This window comes from Glycine soja, chromosome 2 (genome assembly GCF_004193775.1).
Source record: "Glycine soja cultivar W05 chromosome 2, ASM419377v2, whole genome shotgun sequence".
In the NCBI taxonomy this organism is placed as follows: domain Eukaryota; kingdom Viridiplantae; phylum Streptophyta; class Magnoliopsida; order Fabales; family Fabaceae; genus Glycine; species Glycine soja.
The window spans coordinates 15,349,399-15,375,219 of NC_041003.1; the positions used below are offsets into that span (position 1 = coordinate 15,349,399).

Below are 25,821 nucleotides of genomic sequence, written 5' to 3' on the forward strand. Positions count from 1 at the left end.
TCTATTTTTCTTTTTATCTCTCTTCTTTCCTTCCATTCACTACAAACATAGTGTACATATTTGAGTTATTACTTCTAATCTTATATATACCATCATTTTAACTACTTTAAATTAAGAAATTTGCTTAATCAGTTGGTAACATAAAAATTTTCAACAATTTATATAATTTTTATTCAGAATTATCTTTAAAAAATAAAACTATTGAGATTCCATTCTCTCATTTCTTTGCACTTAATTAATGATGCATCTCTATTTAAGAATATTTTTGTTAAAAAAAAGGTAATTAATGTTGTAGATTATTTGGACGGTCTTATAAAAAAAAGAATTAAAACATCTTTTAAATAAAAAGACCAAAAGTAGTAATGTAAAGAGAAAAAAAATAGTAAGAGAAATTGTGCAAACAAAGCTTTTCATGTCCTTGAGTGGATGAGTAAAAAAAATTGAAAGGATAAGATATTTGTGGTTCAGCCGTGTGATTGTGTACCCCATTTGCCGGGTGAAAACTATAACTTTGGTCTAAAGTCACAGTTAGATTGTCTTGATACATAGAAGACTAAAAGATTGTCTCTAGACTCAAGAAAAGAAAACAAAATAATTGAGGACACTAATGGACGTAGATTTCAAGGGAATTTCCATTTGCGGCCGAGATGCTATCCCTCTCTTGAAAATAAAACAAAATTAAATAAGGGAGAAGGAATATTATCTCACATAAAGATAACGATATCTTGCATGTATGCTTGAATCATCACTTGCAATAGTATTATGCATAGGTTTCATGAAACTTGTTGATAAAGAAATCGTACCTACGCCTCATAAGTATTTCAATCATTACGAGAATCATGTCTTTGTCAAGTATACTACTAAGTATTAATATTATAATATAAATGCTTTTGTGATATTAAAATTATTAATTTATTTTTTAATTACTCCATTATATGTATTTATAAAAAAAAGTTACTCCATTATATGAAATGGTATAATTGAAAAAAAATGTAGAATTATATCTTGAAATTATAAAATAACCAAAGTTTTAAAATAAAAAAGGCTAAAAAACCAAATATATGAATGGATAAACAAGTAAACTAAGGTTCATGTGGCCATTTCTTAAAAGAAATAAGAAAAAAAAAAGTTTCATGAGGGCATACTATACTAGCGCAAAATTCAATATAAATACCACGCGGTTAAAGTTAACTAATTTCACACCAAAAGAAGAGAAAGATATACCCCCGCAATCTTGATAAAGAAAATTATATACTGCATTCTCCAGCCAAAATAATTCATATTTCTACTAGGGTGTGGTTAGAATAAAAAATTATTTTTAAAAAAGAGAAAATGAAGCACTGTTTTATTTCACGAGTTTTTGTTGACATGCAACTACTTAGAGATAGCACCTCCCCAACAAAACATGCCCATAGTGACATACGTTTACTTGACAAAAAATTGAATAATCAATTTCCTTGGAATCCACTTTAACAGATAATTGATATCGAGAGGCTGAAAATAAATTTCATACAACATCACAAATAAAACCATGGACATAAATATGCGTTAAATAATCAATAGAATAAACATCAATCACATAATCTTTTCTTTTACTTCTTTTTGGTTTCAGATATCTTCAACACGAACAATGGCTTGAAATAATTGTGCAGTCGTCTTTCAAGCCACCCGCAATGCCTTCTTGATATCATTCTGTCAAAGATGACAACACAACAACTTGCCAATTAATTTCAAGTATCAAGGATAATAAGCACATTTCGGTATATATGAATCTGGCTAATAACAAGTGTTTAATTGATATTAAAGAGCTAGTAAATAAAATATTAGAGTTTAATTTCTATATATTAACAATATAAAAATTTTACGCAATATTTGCTATAAATAATAATTTATGATTGAATAATAATATAAAAAAATTTACATTAGAACATAAATTATTTACTCAAAAAAATATTATAAATTATGGTAAAGTATATTAATAACTTTACGTATTATATTAAAAATATTTTTAATTTCTTAATAATTAGCGTTCTCCCTTCTAGTATTTCACATGCATGAGAGAGAGAGAGAGAGAGAGAGAGAGAGTACTTCAATGGCTAATGGCTTGGTGGTTGGGCTATAACGTTGGATGACACGGCCTTCCTCATCGACTAAAAACTTTGTGAAATTCCATTTGATTCTTGACCCCATAACTCCAGATTTCTGCGTTTTCAGGAATTTGAAGACTGGTGCAGTATCTGATCCATTCACACGTATCTACATATAATTAAAAACAAATTTAAAGAGTATGGTAAGGTTAATAACCCAATGTTTGATAGATAGATAGGTGATAAAAAGTATCCAAAAAAAAAAAAAAAATAGATAGGTGATTAAAAAGTTACGGGTAAAACTGCTGCCCCACGTGGTACTTGTATCATAATGTGATATAAATTATATGCTCTCACACACTTTTTTTAACATGTTATTAACATTAAATAATATGTTTAGAAAAGAATGTTATTAACATTCCTCATAGGAAAATCATTAAACTACAAAATGTTTTCATCAATTATTTGATGGTGCAATTGGAACGTAACTGTGTCAATGGTATTTCATTAGGGATATGATTACCCATAACAAGCATTATAAAAAATTAACCAAAAATTGCTAGATTCAGTAGGGTATTGTTCACGTTGTTTAGTGTTCACTGACAAAAAAAACTACTATGTTTTTTTAGCCTCTGTTTAGTTTAGACGGGAAAGATAATGAACGATGTTCTTTTTTCTTTTACATAATTGTTGTTATTCGTTACTGTCACACAGACGATATCATCTAATCTTCCGACAAACATCGAACATTATTGGCTCATGTGTGCGTGTCGGTCGGTTCAATTTCTAATACAATTGCAGGGTTGGATCAAACAGGTGAGTAGTAAGGCATGCAACAGAATGTTTAATGTTATAATTAGATATCTTTAGAATAAGATATTTCTCTAATTGTCTACCACTCAAATTAAAAGTTGGAACTTGTCACGTATAATCAAATGTTGTTATCTCTTTCTTATAAATTAAAAAATTATGAATATACATGATTTATATAGAGATTAGTCGGGACTATAAACACTTAGAGTGTGTTTGCGTAAGAGTTCAACCAAACACAATTGGCGTTCAAGGAAAAAAATTTCTCATGTTGCTTTGACGTTTTGTGTCTCAAAAAGTCATATTTTTCTGTTAAACGTGAATTGAAAGGTTTCCAAACATATTCTTAGTAGTCCAAGGCTAACTAAATACCTATAATTTCTTTCTGTTGTGGATATATAATTGGATATATATATATATATATATATATATATATATATATATATATATATATATATATATATATATATATATATATATATATCCTAATTATGGTTTAAATAACATCCTATAATACTTAAAAAAATTCCTATAATATAGTGTTGTCCAGCAGAGATATCACAAACTTATCCTTTGGCAGTATAACATCCTCATCCTCTTAAATATCTGGACCAAGTTGCACTCAATGAGAAAAATCGAACCAAGAAATCTCTATGCTATTGCCTTTCATTCATTTTTCTATAAAATACCCAGTAATGTAAATCTCACGGAAAAGTAGACATAAATTATAAAGTCAGTATGCGATTCTACACAAACAAAAACAACATACCTTCCCAAAAATGGGATACTCAGCCTTATATCTTGTACAAGCAAAGTCTTGTGCCTCCTGGCTTGTCCCTGGCTCTTTCTTCAAAAATTGGTTACATGGAAATGCCAATATCTCAAGTCCTAACATCACCAAAAAAAAGATATTTTCTCAACTATGATCAATTTCATTTTAGGCCCACCAATCTAAATAAGTTGAAAATGAATAGCATACCCCTGCTCTTGTACGTGGAGTAAAGCTGAGTTAACTGGGTGTAATTGGCATCCGCAAATCCACTGTTTTATATTTTATTTCAAGAGTATGAGTTCAGTTAGCCACAGAAGGAGAAGAATAGAAGTCTATTTTTTTCTCTTCCCTTTTCTTTTTTTGGTCATCAAGAAAGGAACTAGGAAACACTAGAAGAAAGTTGAGTTAGTAAATGAAAACTACCATTTTGAAGCGACATTAATTACAAGAAGAACTTTCCCCCTGTAGGCGTTGAGGTTCACATCTTTGCCCCTGGCATCCTGTGCCACCCACAATCAACAAATATGTTAACACATTTTCCAGATAATAATGATAAGAAAAATGCTATTAATATAGTACTTTATTTTAAACACACTTTCTACTAATTGAAAATTATAAAATTATGTCGATTTTACAACTTATTTAATGAGTTTCACCCTGATTTTAGACTTTGTTTCTTGAGACTGTAGTTTAACTATCTGTACCTTGACAGTGAATTCATGAAAGGATTTTTCTGAGATTGATTGAGAAGCACCCATTTTCTGTCTGTCTTCAAGATGTTCAAGACTCTTCCTACCACTTTTGCTGGTTTACAGGCAAGTCTGTTTTATGTTTGTCTTGCAAATTTAGGAGTTGAAGCATTTATAGTGTTCTCATTCTGGATTCTGATTCAACAACTTGTTGGCACAAAATCTCTTCTCTTTGATAATGAAGTGAACAAAAATTCCATTTGAACATTATTTTTTCTATTGATTAACATGATTCCAGATACTAAATCTACGCGTACCAATATTTTAATAATGCGTTCTTTTTCTAACACGGCTATAACGAATATGTTCAACTCGTCAATGAATCAATGTTGCGCACTTCAATTTTTTTAAACCATTGACTCATCAGCTTACACTCTGGAATCATATCATGGCTTGCATGATCTTGTATTACGGGCTGGGAACAAAGAAATTTAGTTTAAAAATAGTTCCTTTTAATGATATATAGAATTTTATTTACTCTAAAAAAAAAAAAGCTAAAGACCACTACATGAGCTATATTTGAATTTGGGTAAAATAAAAGTTATTCTAAAAAATTAAAAAATATATCAAAAATTATAAACGAGATATGCTTAATTTAATATTAGAAGACGATAGAGATAATTTAATATAAGATGACGATAAAGATAATTTAATATAAACTAAAAGTATGGATTAAAAGAGAAAAATATATTTGAAATTATGTATATATCATCAAAATTTTCTAATTTATGATGGTTTATTTATTAGCTCAATGTTCCCAGCAAATAGAAAGACGATAGAGCTAATTAATCTCCATTACTAATTTGGTAAAAAAACTCCAATATTAATTTTCCTAAAACTATTTATAAATATATAAAAGTTGTGATATGAACTATTATATTGATTTCAACTACCCAATATTCTTCTTCCTCTCTTTCTTTATTGTTAGTTTTAGTTCTCTAAGAATTCACATTCTCTTCCTCTAAAAAAAAAAAAAGAATTCACATTCTCTGTGTGTATTTGGTAGAGGGATAAAAAATGATGAAAGTGGAGAAATGAAAATCAATAAAAAGAGATAAAGAGTGTGGAAAGAAAGTGTAAAGTAAAGTTGTTTGATTGAGATGAAAGGAAATTTAAAACAATTAAAAGATTTAAATAAAAGTTGTAGGTAAATATAAAATAAAAAAGCAAATAAAATAGAAATAGAGTAAATGTTCATTTTACCTCATTAAGGTGCAACATAATTTTTTTTCCTTTTTAATTAATTGACCATTATTAGTCGATTACGCAAATTACATAATCAATTATACATCTTGATCAACCCTAATCAACTATGTTTTAAGCCTAATATTATAAACCCAATACCAACTTCATCAAATTTAAACAATACAATGGATAAATAATTAATTGTACTAACATCATAATTATGTAACAACCTAACCATCACGAAGATGTAGGGATGACCAATTTTTACAAGTGAGAAGTTGTTCTCCCATACCCCTAGTGAGTAACGCCTTTCACCCCATTTCATCTCAATTTGGGGTGAAAGTTTAAAAGCTTACATCCTACCAATTTTTTAAAACTTTCATCTCCCTATCACACCCACCAAACTTCATCACTTCACCCATTTCTCTCCAATTCAGTTGAACTCACTTTAAGCACAAATTCACCCCTTTAAACCAAACAATACCTAATCAATGTTGATTAGTGTCTTCATTCCCGTATACTAAATGTTAATAAGATATATCTGTAGCTCCAAAAAAAATTCTCAAAGTTTTCTTTCTTTTTTATATAATTTGGCATTGTAGAGACAATTATCCCAAATACAAAGGAATATTAGTGGTATTACACGTTATAACTGGAAATTTAGAATTAAGATAGCCATGCACCCTTCATCATTCTCAACGCTGTCATCACAGTTGAACACGCCAACTCTACCTACAAACTCTAACAAACCACTGCCATAGGCCAGCACGTTTTTATGAGAGGGGCCCCAAGCATCCCAATAGTTGATGGCCACTAAGACCATGCACTCGACGCGGAAACAACGCATTTAAAGAGTGAATCAAAGTTGACCGAAAATGCTAGAGGAAGTTTTTCCAAATATCAAGAGAACAATTTCAAGAAACATCCCCTGAAAATTTGTATATATATATATATATATATATATTCATCTAACTTCTATAAGGGCTTCCATGAAATAAATTATAAAATTTGGAGCAAAAAAATTTTGACACATGACAACCTAAATAGGTCACCCCTCTCCAAAAACTCTACGATTACACTTCCTGCCCTGCATTCTGCAGAAGAGGCTATAATACATATGTACAAAACCTAGCAGATCATTCACATGTCCTGTGCAGATTCCGCCGAACCCCCTCCAAGGATTCTTGCATGTAAAGAATGAAGGACCATAAATCACCTTTTCCTAAACAAGACCAGAGCCCAGCCCAAAAAGTGGGCTATACCTAGCAATCCACGAGGGAAACATGAGTACCAACTTCAACGCTAATAATTGAAGGACAACTACTATAGTCTAGAGGAAAAATAGAAGTATACCAGCCATGGTTTCTGGGAATTTTCTGATCACCTAGGCCGCCAAAAGCCCGGACCTGAAATAGAAATATTTAGAGAATTCAATGGGGCAAAAAATATCACCAAATTAAAAACTTCTCACACTAGAAGGAAAAGGGTGGGTTAAGAGGGAAAGCACCTCTGTTTGCAACTGGAATTGCATCTTCAAAGGGTGGTCTAAATGGCATTGAGTTCCTCTGATTCATAGACCGAGGAGGAAATCTCCACCCATGATCTGGTATTCTACTTGATTCACATGGATGACAAACATAAGGAGGAGGCACACCTTTTTCCTGATACCGAGGACCTACCAAAGAAAGAAAATTGATTTCACTCTAAATGACGGCAAACCAATGAAACCAGGGCATGGTTGATTAATACGAGTAGACATGACTAATATCATAAGAATTATCAGCTACGCTAATCCTACCGGGATAAGATGCAGGACCATTCCATCTATCTTCGTAAACATAAGGAGGTGGCCTTAATCTCTCATGATTATTATAGAAGTTCTCTCTCTCCATGTTCTGCACAAAGTGTTGACTACTGGAGTAAGGAGGGGGTGGTGGAACCTCCCTTTGATGTTTCACATGCTGTTCCCCATTAACAAAAGAAAACTGATTGGATGGCACATGTTGAGGTGGCCGTATAGAGTATCCTTTATTATGCATAGTAACACCATCAGTATGTCGAAAATTGTCTGGGGGTGGCACAGGAAAACTGTTGAAACAGCAAGTAGATTCTGGCATGTGCATCTGCATTTCTCGGTATTCAGGGACCAGATGGTGCACTGCATCACTGATAGGTTGGCTATGCCTTGGTGCAGCCATGGGCTGAGCCACAGAGTGAAGGGGGTTGTCTTTCAGAGTCTGCAAATGAGATCAAGTAGAATGGAAGGACAAAGTAAAACCGTGAGTCATTTTCTACTTGGTGCCGAAAATCATTACAAAGTTGAGAAACATACCTGTGAAACAGTACAACCTTTTGAATTAACTACGGTGTCATATGGATCAGAGGTGGACGGCATGTGGTGTGACATAGGAGGTGGGGGTGGAGGACGAGGAGGTGGTGGGGGTGGAGGAAGGAATGATGGTGGGGGTGGGGAAGAAGATCGCACATCCTGATGTAGAGGAGCAAAGGACAGAGGCAGATTCTTCTCACACTGCTTGGCATTTCCTGTATCGACATTACAAATTGAATTCATTTCTACTGCATTCGAGGGAGCCACATCTTCCATTTCAAGTTCACCATCAACATCTTCCAAAATATGTCTGTGTTTTTCAATTGCAGAAGTCATTTCATATACTTCAAGTGTATGCTCCGGTGTGACAGCCTCAAAGTTCCCGCCATCAGAATCACTCCCTTCTCCATCATCTTCATCTTTAAGCATTCGGGGCATGCAGAACCCAGGCAGCTGAAAAGTTGAGTTGCTACAAGATCAAATAAACAATAAGTAAACACAGCCCAGAAGTGCGCAAAAATAAATAAGTCAAAACATTCTGTACGAACGAATTCAAACCTTCCATATTCATCAACAAGCATGCCCTCCATTTCTCTAACAGGGTCATCCAAAGCCCTCTCTGTTCTCAAAGATCGCCGCAAGTAGATACCACCTGAACTGCTATATAAATCCAGTTCCCGGATATGACGGCGAATAATGGATTCTGGTAGGATTCTTCTCTCCAACCACAGCCTTAAAACCTAAAAAAATTCAAAGCAAAGGTTAACAAAATATGATATCCAAAACAGAAATGTAAGACAAGTATTTAGTTTAACCTCATTAACTTGCCTTGAGACACTGCCTCCGGTTTTCTTGGGCAGTATTTCCAGGAGGAGCAGCAGCAGATAATAGTCGTGGAAGGGATGCTTGGATAGCAGATGAATATACTCCACATACATCACCTGCAAAATCATGCAATTTTATTTTCAGATTAATTATCAACTGTCTGGCTTGGCATTTTCTTTCTTCTCTTTAGTTAGAATGATTCAAGTGTAGCAAAGCAATAAACTTGTCACCTTTTAAACCACGAGAAAACTGTGCAATAGAGTCAACAAGAAAAAACAAATCCACCCTCCGATGCACGCTAGACTCCATTTCCAGACAATGGGCAAGAATTTCCATGACCTGGAACACAGCCCAAGACCCCAAAAATTGCAAATGGCATCAACAATAGATATGTAGGCTTTTGTAAGTAAAATTCAACAATTTTGAATAGGGAGTAACTGCAAAGTCAATTGAAGGAATTTAAGTCCCATTAATGTCCAGAAGAATTATAACACAAAGCATATAAACAAGAATTGTTTTTATAGCAGGTTCGAATCTGTATTTTCTTCTTCTGGGCAATAATACATTAACTTGACAGATTCATATTGCATTAGCTCAGTGGTCCAAAAGAACTTGAAAAATAAAATCCTAAATTAATAGGAACCTAAATGAGAATATGGGTACAAGACAGTTAGCACATCAGCTGCCCAAGCCCCTGGTCTGGAGAAAGTGTATGTTAAAAACAATAAGAATGGGCAGGGAAACAATGGTTATGTGGCAGAGAGAGGACACAGCCAATTGTGAGATGGGCTTCTGTTATATTTGGATGTAGAGAGAGGAGGGTAGGGAAGAGAATCATTTAGTTTGTTATGGTCCTTATGGACGAAGGGCATTAGACATCTGTATGAGTTTAGCTGGCAGTAGGAAAATTCACTCCACTGTAATCCCTTCATTTCAGAAATAATACACATCTTATTTTCCATTGCTAAGTTGTTTTCTCTATTAATTGATACTGTGTTAGTCCAATTTGTATCATAAATAGATGCAATTACCAGGATAAAAGTAAAGTGTAGAACTAATCTAAATCAACAAGTATTTAGAACAAACATTTTCAGAATAGAGGATGGGGGGACATTTTAATTATAAAAAATCATATTACCTTATCTGCAATACCAAACTTTGCACAGTCAATAGCTATGCGTGTTGCTCGACCAATACTTTCCTTTGTCCTTGTCAATGTCCCAAGCATCGCTTCAAAGTACAACAAAGCAGCACGTCCTGCTTCAGTTGACTTACCCATACATCTTGATTGTTGAGTTGCCACATCCCCATCTTTACTACCATCGACAGGACCAGATACAGTTTGTTTCTGGTGTAAATGTACATCAGGGCTACAACTTCCATTGTGAAGGATATTACTACTGTCGGATGTCGAAACATTGCAAATAGATGTAGTAGGAGGCGAACCTTGCGGAACACAATCTCCCCCATCTGTTAAGGATGGACTTGACCGAATGTCCAAAATTCCATTCTCACCCAAATGGTCATCAGATGTTGAGACAGAATTCATATCCTCCTCTGGACCTTTACATTTTGCATCATTCACAATCTCATGCCTGAAATTAAAGAATAGACATAAACTTTCTTAAATTGAAAGAAATGAAGAATAACTAACTTTTATTTGACAATTGATCTCTTTCATATTCACTATCATTAGAACATTAATTAACCCCGTAGAATTCTACCAAATCGGCAAATTCAATAACAAGATGTCACAACAGAACAGTAAACAAGCATTAGGGGTACAAAACTATAAATAATTTCCTTAATTCTTTTTTCTTCTTTGCTTTGAGGATTTGAATAGGAGTCAAAAGGCTAAGAACTATAACATGCCACAATTAAAGCTTACATATCATTTGCTGTGCCAATATCAACAACTGCTGGCTTCAAGCATTCTGTATCTTCACATACAGCACCCTCATTCTGAGGCACATCAATATTATGAGGTAAGGAAGCATCATTTTCCTTCTCACCAATTACAGGGTCAAGGCTTATTCCATTATGTTCTGATCCATCAGATGCTGTATTTGAATTATTCACAGTTCTAATGTTGTCTTCACCATTTGCCGGTAATGATGGATTGGGTGAATCTTGAATGCTTCCAACATCACAAAATTTTGAATCAAGATTAGAAGAAATTTGTCCATTTGACTGAATTTTTAAATCTGCTTTAGCTGTCTGACAAACCATATGATCACTAAGCTCTCCACCAACTTGATCTGTAGCACCTGGGAGAACATCCTTGCCAGTTTCATGTTTTTGTATCTTGGTCATTTGCTTACCCACTTGGATAGGTGATTTATTCTCTGTAAAAATCATTGGATTTGAACTGATTGAGAAACCATACACTTTGATATGAGAAGAATCAATGTTGCAAGTATCCAACTTTTGTGGCTCTAAACAATTACCTTCTTGATTATTAATGGCCATACTCGGACATCTCTTGCCATTAGATATACAGCGCATACCACTTGATGTCATTATGGAGGAGGATGCTTCCAAATGAGCTTGACCTTCTTCAGCAGCATTGGCTGACATGGCTTCTAAAGCACGATGGAGGCGTTTAGATGGAGGTAAAGCAGCTTCAACATCCACAGAGCTGAAGGTTTGATCTTTCTTAGCATTACAAATCTGAGTGTTAGAACATGGAACTGAAATTTTTGGAGAAACATTATCCAAAGCTCCATTCAGCAAAGATGAGTCTCCATCGGCGGGGCTATTATTCTCACAATTTGAGGATGTGATCATCTGCGGCGCTGAGTTAGTATCTTCCTTACAATTTTTTTCTTGAGATTGGAGAGTGCTATGTAGTTCTCCCTCAACGGATGATTTACCCATTCTGACTCTTGCTCGTTTCACAAGGGGCAAGTGTTCATCTCCATCTTGTTCAAAGCATCTTTCTTTGGAATTTCCACAAATATTCTGTGAACTTTGACTGGCATTCTGCACACCAATCTCCTCCTCTGGCCCACTGGTTGGCTTAGAAGCATCATTAGCTGCCCTCTTCCTATTGGGTTTTCTTTTTTTCTTATTGACTACAGATTTTATTTCAAGATCAAGCCCTTTGTTCAACTCAATTTCTGGACAATCAATAGCTTCAGATAGTTCAAGTTTAAAATTTGAATCCATTGTACTACCCTCATTCAAGCTAAATGTATCAGAATCAGTTGTGATAATTTCGGAACTGTTGTCCTCCATGCTACCATTCAAGACAAAAGCAGATGACTCAAAATCATCACAGCCAAAAAGATCAGATGATTTCCTGACACTTCTATTCCTACATGTACATGCACTCTGAGCTGCAGTAGTTGATGGGTTACCAGCACTCTTTCCATTGTCATTGCAAGGCAACACACAGTTTTGGGCACGTGATGAATTTCTAGACCTTCGTACTGAGGTATGTCTATCTGTTACACAGCCCTGCAGACACAAGTCACCCATAGATCTTTTTCGAGAAGAGTAAGTAACTGGCTTGGGAGATTTTACGGCAGCAATCTTATCAGCAGGCTCCCCCAACATTGCCTCCTTATTATGAGATTCATCTTTAAATACAGCGGCTGAGTCATCCTCAGCTACACATACCACCTCATGTTTGTTGATAATAGAATTTGAAGAATTCATTGGTAATGTATGTGCCAACTCAGGAGCATCTGTCTGATACTTGGCAGATGAGTTAACAGGATTTGAAACATCTGCATTAGCAACATCACCACCAGAGCCAGTTTCATCAAGCTGAGTCTCTTTTTTTAATTTCTCAAAAACTTCAATTATCTCCTTAACAGCACGACCAAATTCAGCACCCTTTCCATGACGTTTTCCAAGAATAGACTGTTTTTTCTCCTCAGTAAATGCTTCCACATCAGCAGGATTGCAGAAAGCTCTACAATACAAAATGTCATTTCAAAACTAACACAACTGGTAAGCTAAATAGATATAAGATGTCAAGTACAAGGGAACAAAAAAAATGCCAAGAGGGAGTACAAAAGCTTCAAAATAAAGCCACAACTCATATTTACCCAAAAATAAGTCATACTTCATTAGTACTCAAACTACCGAACATTCCACATTGCAACACAAGTCTTACATAGGGCCTTCAATTCAAAAAAGTAGGTTAACTTTAGGAAAATCTTAAATTCAAATCAAGAATGGATGCATCCTTACTCATCCATACCTTCTCACTTAAGAGGAGCTAAATCCAAGGTTAAGAATGAGATCAACAGAAAACAACCAACAAAACCTAGAGGCCACCTTTGGCAACAGCAGAAAAGAAATTGTAGATAAAAATAAGTAATAGACAAACTAGATACCAAAATATTTGGGGTCATTAAAATACTTGCACTCTGACATGGGATCCAATATCTAAAATGTTCCTAACCAATAAAATCACCTGAAGGTTTATGTTAGCAGTTTAGCATTATTTCAGATCACAGGTCACATAAACTAGTATTTATATTTTCTTCAGACTTCTTACTGGAAAGTGACAATATACACACTAAGATAAATTTTGAGATTTCAGACTTTGAAGTCAATTACTTTTTTCAATAATTCATTTTCAAATAATTGTTATGTTTGGAACTGTCATCTGCAAAATGATGGGGACCTGAGAGTGAAATTGTATTAATTGGGTAGTATTAGGAGAAAAACCATATTTGGTGAAAAGGGGGGTAGTGTTCTTTAAAACTAGTGAACATTGTAAGCAGGCCATTGAACAGGTCAATGGAGTACTACAAGTTATATATTTATATACACATACACACACACAACAACAACAGCCTTATCCCGCTAGGATATACACAAACACACACATTCATATTATGGGTTTGATTGCATCATACACTACAGCTCATTTCAAAGATCCCACATTTGGTCAAGGGAAGAATTCAAACCCACTCCAATACCACCACATCTGTTTACAAGTCCCACATCAGACTTGGTAAGTTTTGCAAGCATATATCAGGTATAGAAAGCTATGATATGGACCATCAATAAGTTACAAGACACTCGGCCTTGAATGGAAACTGTTTGTTGCCGTAATGAGAGAGAGAGAGGTGCTGAAATAGACCATTTTAGACAGAGCATGAAAGATTGAAAGTTACAGAAAAAGATAGGATTGTTCTATGTTTTTAATTGGTCCAGGTTGACAAGTTTTCTTGGTTAAATACCGGTTTTCCAATTTTTGACCAGTTTCATAGCAAAGCAGTGATAAAACTAGTTCAGAATCTAAAGCAGAGAAAGATTTTTTATGGATAACAGATAACCCCAAATCCCATTGCTGTGCCAATGTGGTAATAGTCTTAGGCTAGGGTAGAAGATACAAAATGACTGATTTGACATATTTAAGAGACCGGGACTCTCCCCACTCTCCAAGAGTATAAACCTTTCTCAAATGATGAGATGGTTTCTCCCTCAACCTCCCCTCATATGTTTATTTCTTCTACGATCTCAGCCCACCCAACTAACCTAACTCCCCCAATAATAGACACCTAACCAACTACTAATAGATATCAATCAAGAACTTTAAATAAGGAGAGTGGTTTTTGGTTTAACAAGCTAGTATGGTTTTTCCAAACTATGATCTAAAACACTACTTCTATAATTCAAAATTAAGAGGGACCTTAGTTCAATTAAACTTTAAATAATTTCCCATCCAATCTTCAGAAACCAGGTTATCACTTGCTAAAGGCAGAGACTTTGGGTACAGGAATCATGATTCAAGGATTCAAATGCTAGACCTAAAGTAATCAACCCCAGATAGCTAGGAGCAACCTAGCCCAAAACTGATAGTGTCGTACAGCAGATAGCAGGACAGCCATAAATTGTAATACAGCTCAAAACCTCAAAAAAAAAAAAACTCCACTTGAGGCATATTAACATTTAATACTCAAAAGTAATAACTTAAATAAACAATCATCATTAACTTAAATCAAAACAAATAACCTTAAGTCAATAACTGATGATGACATGCTTATTGAAAGCTAGCTTATAAATAAAAAAAATGCTTATTGAAAGCTAGAGACGTTGAAAAATAGGGGTGGACTTCACCAAAAAACAGAGGAGAAATAAAGTAGTACAGAGTGTACAGAAGCTGAAACAGAGCCAGGAAGTGTCCAAGCACAGGCTAGAAACTTGCTTAAACAAAGCAACAATTCTGAAACACATGCCATGGTTTTATGGGGACAAAGCTGCTATATTGTCTTGGCTCTAAGTGTGCAATAATTTTTGCAAAAAATAACAAGCTGCAGTTGATGGGGGAAAAACATACTTTAATTTATGCAGCAAGGTTATTGAATCACAATTCAAACCGTGAATTACCAGGGCTAATTTTTGAATCATGAATTGTAAATATGAATCATAGGATACAGATATAATGAAAACCACACATTTATATAAAAACCATCTCCTAGTAATATTTGCAACTATAGCCTCACACTGACTCTCATCTAACATCAAGCAAGCTGAAATTAAACATCTCAACAGTGTTATCCTCATAAGTCAGCTCTTTCCTTCCTAAAACAATATTGAAATAGACAATGTAATCTCAAATAATCCAATAGCAGATAAAAGAAAGTTAGAGTTAGATATAAATACCACAATATAACACCTGCCTAGTTCTAGGGAATAATGTTGGTAATGAAGGGAAACTAATCATTAACCACTATCTGGAAAATATCATCCATTGAGATATAAACAAGTAGACCAAAATCAAACCCTACCAGTTACTAGTTAGCATGATATCCATACGCCATCATGATATTGTGGATATCTTACATGTAACACAAAAAAATGGCCCATTTGGAGGTTACATAAAGATGATAGGATGGGATGAGCTATCATATCATATGTTTAATCAATTATATGGTGAGCTGATAGAATACATTAAGTTTATCCTGTTTGATTATCACATCCTATTCATAGTTTGAAAGTTACGGCAACAGGAGCTAGGTTAAGAACAAATAGGATAGAAGAGATATAATCTTCCCCTTTCCCTCATCTCACGCTTACACAACTTCTTTATTCCACCACTACCATAATTGTTGTTGTGGCTACAACCATCCCCATCATTACCATTTGCCACTACTGCTACAACCCCTGCCACCACTATCACCAGTGAAATCACCATTGCTGCCACACTACCATTATCATTGCTAATAGACTAATAGCACCACCATCTACACTACCACCACCACAATTGCTTGCAATTATCACCACTCCCACCACCACCATGCCACACTACCATCACTACAATTATCAATATTGTTATTTCCATCACCACCATTGCTGCAACTATTGTCATTGCCACCAATATTGTTGATCATTGCCACTACCACTGCTGCTACCATCATCATTCCCATTGTTGCCACCCCCCCCCCCCAATGGCCTACAACTGTCACCACCTCCATTATCACTATCCCCACCGCAACGATCACTTTTCATAAGGATAATTTTGACATTTGCATACAAGTTATATTGCTATCTATCAGATTATTCGGCGTGCTGTGTGCACCAACAATAGCATATTGTTCTGTCCTCTTATCTAATCCATCCTTTTCTATCCCAATCACCAAACAAGAGCTAAGATTCAATTACCTTGATTATGAAATTTGAACATGTAAACATGATTTCTACAGTTGTGTTGTGCTATACAAATCAATTGACACATCAAGCATACTACCAGCATTTGAGCAATCAAATGAAACATTGCTTTGAATACTTACATTTGTTGGGTTCCAAAGAAGTGAACATGCACTTTCTTCCGATCAGAAGAGTAACCCCACTTCTCCGGCTCACTTACCTGCCACCAGCAAAGAACTTGAAAAGTCATGAAATAACTAGTTAACTACTACAAACAAGAGGGGAAGCAAACATGAAGATACTTAATTTTATAACCTAAGGCCCCATTTTTCTTACATTGTGATTTAGGGTGCATTTGATCAGAGGCTAAAAATGGGTGAAATTTAAGGGAGTAAATTTTAATGGGGAAAAAGTATGTTTCATTAGAGTGAAAAAAGAGAAGAGAAGTTACGGGTGTAAGTTCTTTTCTTGGTGTAAAACCAGCACTAATCCTGACAGGGGGAAACATTTTCGAGTCTCACCCCTCTCCTCCCTCACACCCTTGCTTACATCTCTCTCAGACTATTGCCTGTGTATATCTCACTTTAAACCCTCACTTCTCCATTTTCGGAGTTTCTCATCCTCTGCCAGACTTTCTCAACAACAAAACAGGGCCCATCAGGATCCCCCTGTTATCCTCCCCTAGTAAGGAGACTGGGTTGCAGACAGGATATCTTTTGTCTCAGAAACGGTGACTTCATTCAGATTCCATATAAACTTGCCAAATGAATAAAGGAAAAACAAGGTGAAAGGGGCATAAAAATCACCTCATTCAAACCCAATGAAAAGAAAGGGCATAAAAAGATTTTTTCCTTAAATTTTAATTATACACCAAACAGAGATATAGGCACACTAACTATTCAACAGTTTTTTTTCGTGCGAGGAGGAGAGAGAGGAAAGTAAAAGCTCCGGATATGCCTATGGACACTAGTTTCTATCCCGCCCCAAAAAAAAAGAAAAGAAAAACACGCCTTCTCCATCAGAAGCAATACAGAATTAAGAACTCACAATTTAGTTATGCACTAAATACATCTACAACGTACACATCGGAGCAAGTCAAGTCAAGAAGCGTGTAAAACCCATGTACGACAAAGCAAGTTCAAGACTTTAAGGTCAGAAAGCCAGGCATAACTGTCTTCTAGAACCATCCTCAAGGAAAAGATCAAAAGGCATGAAATTCATGCACGGATCCACAACCATCCCAAAAAATTGCCACACTAAACAAAGAATTCTAAACCCTACCCAACATGCAAACCAGATACACATCAAAAGTAAAATTTAAACAGCACAAGCAAAAGAAAAACACAAACTTTCCCAGTAGAAAGAGGCACATACCGTGGCAGGCCATGCAGGGAACCCCTTAACTTTGGCAAGTACAAGATCGCCGACTTGAAACTGGCGGCAAGCTGCGGCGGCCGCCGCCGCCTTACTGACGCCCCTTCTGCGGCTAGGCGCCATGGGAGGGGCCCTATAGTCAAATAAGGGGAGGAACTGATATGAACTGAATCGAACGCCGAATTTGCTCGAAAGTGGAACTGCTTGGCACTGTTTGGATTTTGCTGAAAGATTTGGCAGGCATTGAAACGCGAGGGATCGAGGAGAAGCAGAGAGAGGGGGGGGGGGTGTCGGAGAGAGTGTAAAAACGCAAACCCTAATTGAGAGAGAAGAAGTGATATTGGGGACGCAGGTGGTATTTTGGTTTTGTTTTCAGACACAGAAGAGAAAATGAGTTTGGTTAGGTGGAAGCTAGATACGGAGTATGGGCATCTGCTCTGGGGTGAAGTGGGCTAACGTGCGCTCTGTGTTGACTGTTGAAAAATTGGTAAAAAAAACTTTCGCACAATCCTCCTTTCCTACGAATCTTATTTTTTAAATTTATAGGAAATTAAAAATTTCTCTCCTATCCCCTAAATGAACATTATTTCTTAAAAAATCCAAGATTACAAAATTGTGTCATGATCTTTAGAGATAATGTTAAAATAATCTAATTTGTGATATATATATTTAGCGTAGTGATCGATCAAAATCCCAATATTATAATAATATATTCCTTGCTTAAAAGCGTCTAATAAGGTTCATAATAATTTTTTTTATAAATAACGTATTTGATTATTTATCTTTAGTTTGATTCTTTATTTTATTAAGTTTAATTTTATGATTTCATTTTTTTTCAATCTTCTTTTGGCTACTTCATTTATGGAATTGTTTTATCTTATGCTTTCTATAATTTTGCATGCGGGGAGTTAGATGTCAATTTTAAATACATCAAATGACTAAATTAAACAATAAAATAAAATAAATAACCAAAACAATATTTTAAAAGTTAAAGGACTAAACTAAATCCAAAAATAAGATAAATAATTAAATTAAATTTTTAAAAAGATAAAGGATTAAATAAAAAAATAAGATAAAAGATCAAATATATCAATTAAATTTTTAGTTTTTTAGTAATGTTCGAAATCACCAAAGTACATAATGTAATTGCAACATTTACGCTTGTAATAATATTGTATAATTATATTTTTTTCAAATAAAAGTAAACAATTTTAATATCATTATTCAATACATATTAATTAATTTAAATATTGCAGTAAACACTAATTTATTTATTTCAAATGTATTATTGTTTATTCTTATAAAACTTACTTTTATTATAAGATTATTTATAGTCAAATATTTATTATATATAATAATCATAATGATGCCAATCAACCAAAAAGTCTTGGTCCTCTTTTGGTATCAAAGTATCATCCAATCCCCGTTCACCTACCAAAATACCAACAAAATTTGGTATCCATCAATCATCAATATTAGACTATATAATTCCTAGAATTAAATTTTCAAGTACACAATATATATTTGATTTTGATCGAGTTTATAATAAAAAAAATTATTATCTTAAATTTTTTATATATATTAAAAGATTTATTTCAAATCTTTATCGTCAGTAACATTATCCTAATATAAACTTGGAAAAAACTGTAAAATAATAAAATCATGTCATTAATTAATTGATCACAAAAACATAAAATAAAATTTTTAATACATCAATAACTCAAAACAAAATTTAAATTATTAGAAACTCAAAACAAAATTTAAATGTATATATCATATACCCAAACATATTAAAGCCTAACTCCTGTAAGTGCGACTTTTATTCATTCACACAGTAATAATTAATTTAAACCCCGTTAATAAGATTCTTGCTAATTGTTATAAGAAGGCTTTGGCTAATGCACATTCTACACAACATAACTACTTTTCAACAGAGAGAAAAGAGTTGAAAATGGCTGATTCAACCCATCTCCTACTCTACCACCAAAACTCATCTGATTCAATCGTTCATCATCAAGATTATGATGCACACAACCTTTCATCTCTTAGCTCCACAATAGACAAGTGCATTGGAGATAAACTCAACTGGACCCAATTCCTCCAAGCTCTTCTCATCTCATGTTCATGGTTCTTTGATGGTCAACAAGCATTCATCACTATCTTCACAGACGCACACCCATCATGGCACTGCATCGACAATCCATGCAACTCAGCCACCACCAACATGTGCACCCTTCCCAAGTACTCATGGGCCTGGGATGGGCCCACGCATGCCTCCATCATCTCAGAATTTGGGCTGGAGTGTTCGAGCTCCTTCATCATGGGCCTTCCAGCCTCCATGTTCTTCGCGGGCTGCTTCGTTGGTGGGCTTGTATTCTCCACTCTGGCTGACTCCTCATTCGGTCGCAAGAACATGCTCTTCTTTTCATGCCTCATCATGTCCCTCTCTTCCTTCCTTGCCACTTTCTCAGCCAACGTTTGGGTTTACTCAGCTCTCAAATTCCTCAGTGGCTTTGGCCGCGGCACCATTGGAACTGTGACACTTGTGTTGGTCTCTGAACTCGTCGCTAAAGGGTGGCGTGGCAAGCTTGGTGTCATGGGTTTCTCCTTTTTCAGTATAGGGTTTCTGACCCTCTCACCCTTGGCCTACATAAACCAAGGATTTTCATGGAGAAACCTATATCTATGGACTTCTCTTCCATCTATTTTATACTGCGGATTAGTCCACTTTTTCGTTCCCGAGTCTCCAAGGTGGCTTCTCATAAGGGGCAAGAAAGAAGAAGCTATGAAAATATTGAAAAACATCAATACATCAATAACTCATAGTAGCTTAAAGTTCGCTATATCACGCCTGTCCCTTGAGGAAGAAGTTTGGAATGCAGATTTGTTCTCGGCCCTCAAGATTATGTTGCAAAAGAAATGGTCTTCAAGAAGGATATTAACGATTACAGCCATGGGGTTAGGCATTGGATTGGTTTATTATGGCATGCCACTAGGTCTTGGAATTTTGTCATTCAACCTTTACCTGAGTGTCACATTTAATGCCTTGTCTGAGATTCTATCCGCATTCCTCACCTACGTGCTTCTAGACAAGTTCAATAGGAGAAGTATGATCTTCATTCTCACCATCATAAGTGGGGTTTCGAGTGTTTTAGCAACCATGGAAGGGGTGATAATAATGAGAAGGCTGCAAATTGTGTTTGAATTGATATCTTTCTCTTGTGCTTGCACCGCGTGTGATGTTGTCCTGATATACACCACCGAGTTGTTCCCAACTTCTATACGAAACTCTGCATTGTCATTGGTGAGGCAAACGGTGGCGTTGGGTGGTGCATTTAGTCCGGTGTTGGTGGCAGCTGGGAGAGAGCATAGGTTTTTATGCTATGGAGTTTTGGGGTTGGCAATAGGGTGCAGTGGGATTTTTGGAGTGTGTTTGCCAGAGACCAAAGGCAAAGCATTTTGTGATACCATGGATGAAGAAGAAAGCAATTGCTACTAGTGTACTGGTTGAGATGATTTTCGTATAGGATTTGTTTCCAATATACATATGTGATATGAATCAAGTGTACTGGTAGTTTGTTGATATGTTACATATATAAAGAAAAGATAAAGCATTTCCTTTAAAGGCATATAACTCATTCATTATCTCACAAGTTATTTCAGCTATATATATATATATATATCCCTGAAATAAAGTTGGATATGATACGATCACCATCGTGCTTGAACAAGAATTCGCACACCTAGGGGTGGGTTAATGGGAGGGATTTGAGTAGTTAGAATTTGAATGAGATTTTTAGGTTTGTTGTTGTTGTTTAATTGAGATAATGGTTTTTTTTAAGAGCTTAATAAGCATGTATGATTATAACCGGAGAAATAAGGGAATATGTATTCTAAAGTGAAACTGTAGAATATCTTCTGAGAAGTTTTTTTTTAAAAGCTCGATTTTTATTTGTTAAGTCAGTAAAAGAGCCAATAGAAGAAGATACATCAGACTAAATATAAAGGTAGCGCTTGATGAGGGACATCCTAAATCCAAACTTGCTCATGAATAGTGAAACTAGTTTAATTGTCAGCAACAAAATTATCACTCCTTTTAGTAAAAACTTAGCTACTGATATGCAAGTCAATGAGGCACAGTCTATGACTAAAGCAGCAAGATAAGAAATATCTTCATGGCTTATGTTCTGCCACATATTGCAAAGCACTTCTCAAAAATTGTCTGTGGAAGGGACAATTGTGCTTAGGTTGTTGACAATGACATAAGTAATTATTGTGTAAAGATTGCAAATTATAATATAATAAGGACATGTGATGCCATGGATGAAGAAGAAAGAAAAAGAATTGTTAATAAGATTTTTAATTGGGCTATTATATATTGGTAATTTTTTTTCTTCATTTTTGTGACATCTTTTATCACATTTATTAATTTTTCTCTTTTTCTTTATTTTTTCTATCTCTATAATTTTTTTACAATTATTAGCAATTTTTAATAAGAATACTTTTGTTAAAAAAATCATTTTTATAATAATTATACGATTAATATTTTTTAAACAATGTATTTTCTTAAAAAATAATGAGACATTAATAATATATTCAATTTTGTTCAATCACAATGTTTCATCAGGCCCTACGTGTGTTTGGTGTTTTGGCTGTGTTCTTTGTTGGAAGCCCACTTTATATGCACGTTCCTTTATATTTTATTATTTTGGAAAAATTTGTTATTTTTGAATCTGGTCCATTTTTCATCCACATTCATCCCATATCTTTGCAAATATATTTGCAACACCTTCAGTAACAAATCACGTACCCATCATTTATGTCACGTACTGATAACTTCTTATCTCACGTCTGATACTTCCTATCTCTGATAACAAGTTGAGAGCTCTGTGATGGACAGACTCTATAAATAGGATGGGGTGCTCTCAGTTTTGTATCACCAAACCCACTTCTCTATTCAGAAAAAAATACACCATCTATTCAGAGTGAGTAAGGGTCTGGAAGAACAAAATTGTCTTTCAGGTTCGTGTGTGCGCCGCTTCCCGTTCAATTTGCAATGGCTGGAGGTACGCTTGTAATTCTTTTTAATTTCCGCTGTTTGATCTAAATATGCTATTTAAATTTATTTGCATGTTTAGATCAGTGTATGTATATTTTTACATTTGGTATCAGAGCCACTTAATACCTCTGCCTTGCCTTTATTGTGCTTTGTTCAAATAAAGAAGAAACATGAACATTCAGCGTTAAGCAATTTTTTATTTTTTTATTTTAAATATTAAAACTTGTGGCTGAATTTAATATTTAAATATTAAAAGTTTGAACCTCTTTGAGAAAGCGTAAAAGGGAATCGAAGCGAAGCTAATATATATATATATATATATATATATATATATATTAAATAATTTGTTACGCTGAGAGGATGAAGATGTACATGTGCATGTTTAGTGATGTGAAATTGTTAATATATATTGTTTTCTGAAAATTCTAAACAAAGTATGCCTTGATCCAGTGGTTGATGCGGTTAGTATTACCCTTTTGTTGTGGGTTCGAATCTCATTGCTGCCTTTTGTTGCTTGTTTTCCTTTTAATTAATTAAAAGGAATGTATAAATGAAATAAAAACGCCTTGAGCTGGTTTTGAACCCTCGCCCTGCAAGCATGAAAGGACTCCCTTTGTCGCTAAGCTACTGCAATTTAATTGTTTATTAATTGCAGTTCATGTGTATTTATAACTTCTGAAGGATAAATCATTTATACACAAACTGTTTAAAATTGTGTGTCTCTTAAGTTATGTTGAACATGCAATATTATGTTAAATACTGGTATGCATTGGATTTAATCCTTTAAAGTTTATTACATGTTGAATGAATATACGTGCAATGTTATTGTACATGTAATTTTTATGATTCAATATTGAGCACATTTGCATTATTAAGTATGTTTATGAAAAAAATTATTTTTGAATGTTAAGTGATTAATATAATTTTATTAAATTAGAGAATAGCCACAGCATCTTTAATTGAGTAAAATTATATACTAAATTTATAATCACATTAGAAATATTAATTGTGATTAATCATATGTAATGTGATGAAATCTACCTACAGGAATTTTGTTATATTTGTATGATTAATTAGGATAAAATATTAAATTATATTTCTTAATTTACCCACAGGAATTAAGGAAAAGAACATGATTTAATAGTTTTATCATAAAGTTGCATGATGAATCTAATTGAGTAGGACTTTAGCCCACAGGCAAGTTTTGTGTCACTAGATTCATATATTGAGACATGATTTGCATTGGCAAAACATGACATTTGTTTAGTCTCAAATTTTCTTAATGAGCATGTGTGTTTGTTTGCAGTTTCACAATCTATGAATATTTCTTGTGACCTTCCCATTTTGAAAGGTGATAATTATAAGGTTTGGAAGGAAAGAGTTCTCCTTCATTTGGGCTGGATGGATATTGACTATGCTATAAGTAAGGATGAGCCACCGGCTATTACTGAAACTAGCGAACCTGATGCTATTGATCTTTATGAAAAGTGGGAGAGATCTAATCGTCTCTCTGTTATGTTCATAAAAACCAACATATCAACTAGTATCCGGGGTTCAGTTGACCAACATGATAAGGTCAGAGATATGTTGAAAGCCATTGATGAACAGTTTACGACCTCTGAGAAGTCACTTGCTAGCACACTCATTATGCAATTCTCTTCCATTAAGCTTACTGGAACGAGAGGTGTGCGTGAACATATCATGCGCTTAAGGGACATAGTGGCTCAGTTGAAAACCTTGGAAGTTACCATGTCTGAATCCTTCCTGGTACATTTCATTTTGTGCACCCTACCTCAACAGTATACACCCTTCAAAATCTCCTACAACACACATAAGGATAAATGGTCTATTAATGAATTGATGACCATGTGTGTTCAAGAAGAGGAGAGATTGATAATGGAAGAGGGTGAGAAGGTAAATTTGACTACTTCTAATTCTGGAAAGGATAGGAAGAAGTCTGTAGGCACCAATAAAGGAAAGATTCTGACTCAACCAACAATTAAAAAGGAGTCAAAGTGTTTCTTCTGTAAAAAGAAAGGACACATGAAGAAGGACTGCCCCAAATTTAAAAGTTGGTTTGAGAAGAAAAGTACACCATTTGCCTTTGTTTGTTATGAATCTAATATGATTAATGTGAATCATAATACATGGTGGATTGACTCTGGTTCTACAATCCATGTTTCTAATACCTTGCAGGGTATGGAAAGCCTAAGGAAGCCAGTGGGAAGTGAGCAGTGTATCTACTCAGGGAGTAGGATGAGCTCACATGTAGAGGCCATTGGAACGTGCGTCTTAGTCTTAAGTAGTGGCTTTAAATTACATTTGGAAAAAAAAATTTATGTTCCTAGTTTTTGTAAAAACTTAATTTCTGTTTCTAAACTTGCACCTTTGGGATTTTATTTTAATTTTACAGACTTTGGTTTTAATTTACTAAATAAATCTGAAATTATTGGTTGTGGTCAATTGATTGATGGTCTTTATTCGATTGAATTGCAAAATGACGCTACTTCTATGCACGTTTCTGTTGGGTTAAAACGATGTATTGTGAATGAAGAATCCTCTATGTTGTGGCACCGGAGATTAGGACATATCTCTATTGAGAGAATCAAGCGATTAGTAGATGAAGGAGTACTTAGTACTTTGGATTTCGCTGATTTTGAGACTTGTGTAGATTGCATTAAGGGTAAGCAAACTAACAAGTCTAAAAAGGGTGCAAAGAGGAGTTCTAATTTATTAGAAATCATACATACAGACATATGTTGTCCAGACATGGATGCAAATAGTCCGAAATACTTCATAACCTTTATAGTTGATTATTCACGATATATGTATCTCTACTTACTTCATTCTAAGAATGAAGCTTTAGATGCCTTTAAAGTTTTTAAGGCTGAAGTTGAGAAACAATGTGGAAAACAAATTAAGATCGTGAGATCAGATAGAGGTGGGGAGTACTATGGTAGATACACAGAGGATGGACAAGCACCAGGTTCATTTGCGAAATTTCTTCAAGAACATGGGAT

At 34.6% G+C, this 25,821-nt stretch overlaps 3 protein-coding genes across 5 annotated transcripts; 1 reads left to right on the forward strand and 2 right to left on the reverse strand.

The window, feature by feature from the left end:
- Positions 1-1,328: 1,328 nt before the first annotated feature.
- On the reverse strand, positions 1,329-4,587 carry LOC114390234 (probable glutathione peroxidase 5). Its single transcript, XM_028350946.1, has 6 exons — positions 4,374-4,587; positions 4,093-4,169; positions 3,877-3,938; positions 3,667-3,785; positions 2,089-2,256; positions 1,329-1,692 (listed from the first exon to the last, which is right to left on the reverse strand). Exons 1-6 carry the CDS (start codon positions 4,425-4,427, stop codon positions 1,660-1,662), a joined length of 513 nt encoding a protein of 170 aa, XP_028206747.1. The 5' UTR covers positions 4,428-4,587; the 3' UTR covers positions 1,329-1,659.
- Positions 4,588-6,159: 1,572 nt separating this feature from the next.
- LOC114390246 (protein HUA2-LIKE 2-like) lies at positions 6,160-18,207 on the reverse strand. 3 transcript variants are annotated; one of them, XM_028350971.1, is made up of 13 exons: positions 17,743-18,207; positions 16,512-16,588; positions 11,205-12,676; positions 10,646-11,102; positions 9,896-10,352; positions 8,988-9,096; positions 8,761-8,873; positions 8,491-8,672; positions 7,936-8,401; positions 7,402-7,840; positions 7,111-7,278; positions 6,957-7,009; positions 6,160-6,865 (listed from the first exon to the last, which is right to left on the reverse strand). In XM_028350971.1, exons 1-12 carry the CDS (start codon positions 17,863-17,865, stop codon positions 6,984-6,986), a joined length of 4,089 nt encoding a protein of 1,362 aa, XP_028206772.1. In that variant the 5' UTR covers positions 17,866-18,207; the 3' UTR covers positions 6,160-6,865; positions 6,957-6,983. The 3 variants fall into 3 exon arrangements, with proteins under 3 accessions (XP_028206772.1, XP_028206757.1, XP_028206765.1); XM_028350956.1 differs by having other exon boundaries at positions 10,646-12,676; XM_028350964.1 differs by having other exon boundaries at positions 6,160-6,859; positions 10,646-12,676; positions 17,743-17,865.
- A 1,486-nt stretch (positions 18,208-19,693) lies between these two features.
- On the forward strand, positions 19,694-21,241 carry LOC114373112 (organic cation/carnitine transporter 3-like). Its single transcript, XM_028330655.1, has one exon. The coding sequence runs from the start codon at positions 19,694-19,696 to the stop codon at positions 21,239-21,241; it is 1,548 nt and encodes a 515-aa protein (XP_028186456.1).
- The last annotated feature ends 4,580 nt before the right edge of the window (positions 21,242-25,821 follow it).

Excerpts from the sequence above, each read along its gene's own strand:
- LOC114390234 (XM_028350946.1), bottom strand. The coding sequence starts at position 4,427 with ATGGGTGCTTCTCAATCAATCTCAGAAAAATCCTTTCATGAATTCACT. Across the intron at positions 3,939-4,092 it reads ATTAATGTCGCTTCAAAATG|TGGATTTGCGGATGCCAATT; the intron begins GTAGTTTTCATT and ends AATATAAAACAG. Across the intron at positions 3,786-3,876 it reads CTCCACGTACAAGAGCAGGG|GACTTGAGATATTGGCATTT; the intron begins GTATGCTATTCA and ends TGGTGATGTTAG.
- LOC114390246 (XM_028350956.1), bottom strand. The coding sequence starts at position 17,865 with ATGGCGCCTAGCCGCAGAAGGGGCGTCAGTAAGGCGGCGGCGGCCGCC. Across the intron at positions 10,353-10,645 it reads ATTGGCACAGCAAATGATAT|GCATGAGATTGTGAATGATG; the intron begins GTAAGCTTTAAT and ends CTTTAATTTCAG. Across the intron at positions 8,402-8,490 it reads CTTGTTGATGAATATGGAAG|CAACTCAACTTTTCAGCTGC; the intron begins GTTTGAATTCGT and ends TTGATCTTGTAG.
- LOC114373112 (XM_028330655.1), top strand. The coding sequence starts at position 19,694 with ATGGCTGATTCAACCCATCTCCTACTCTACCACCAAAACTCATCTGAT.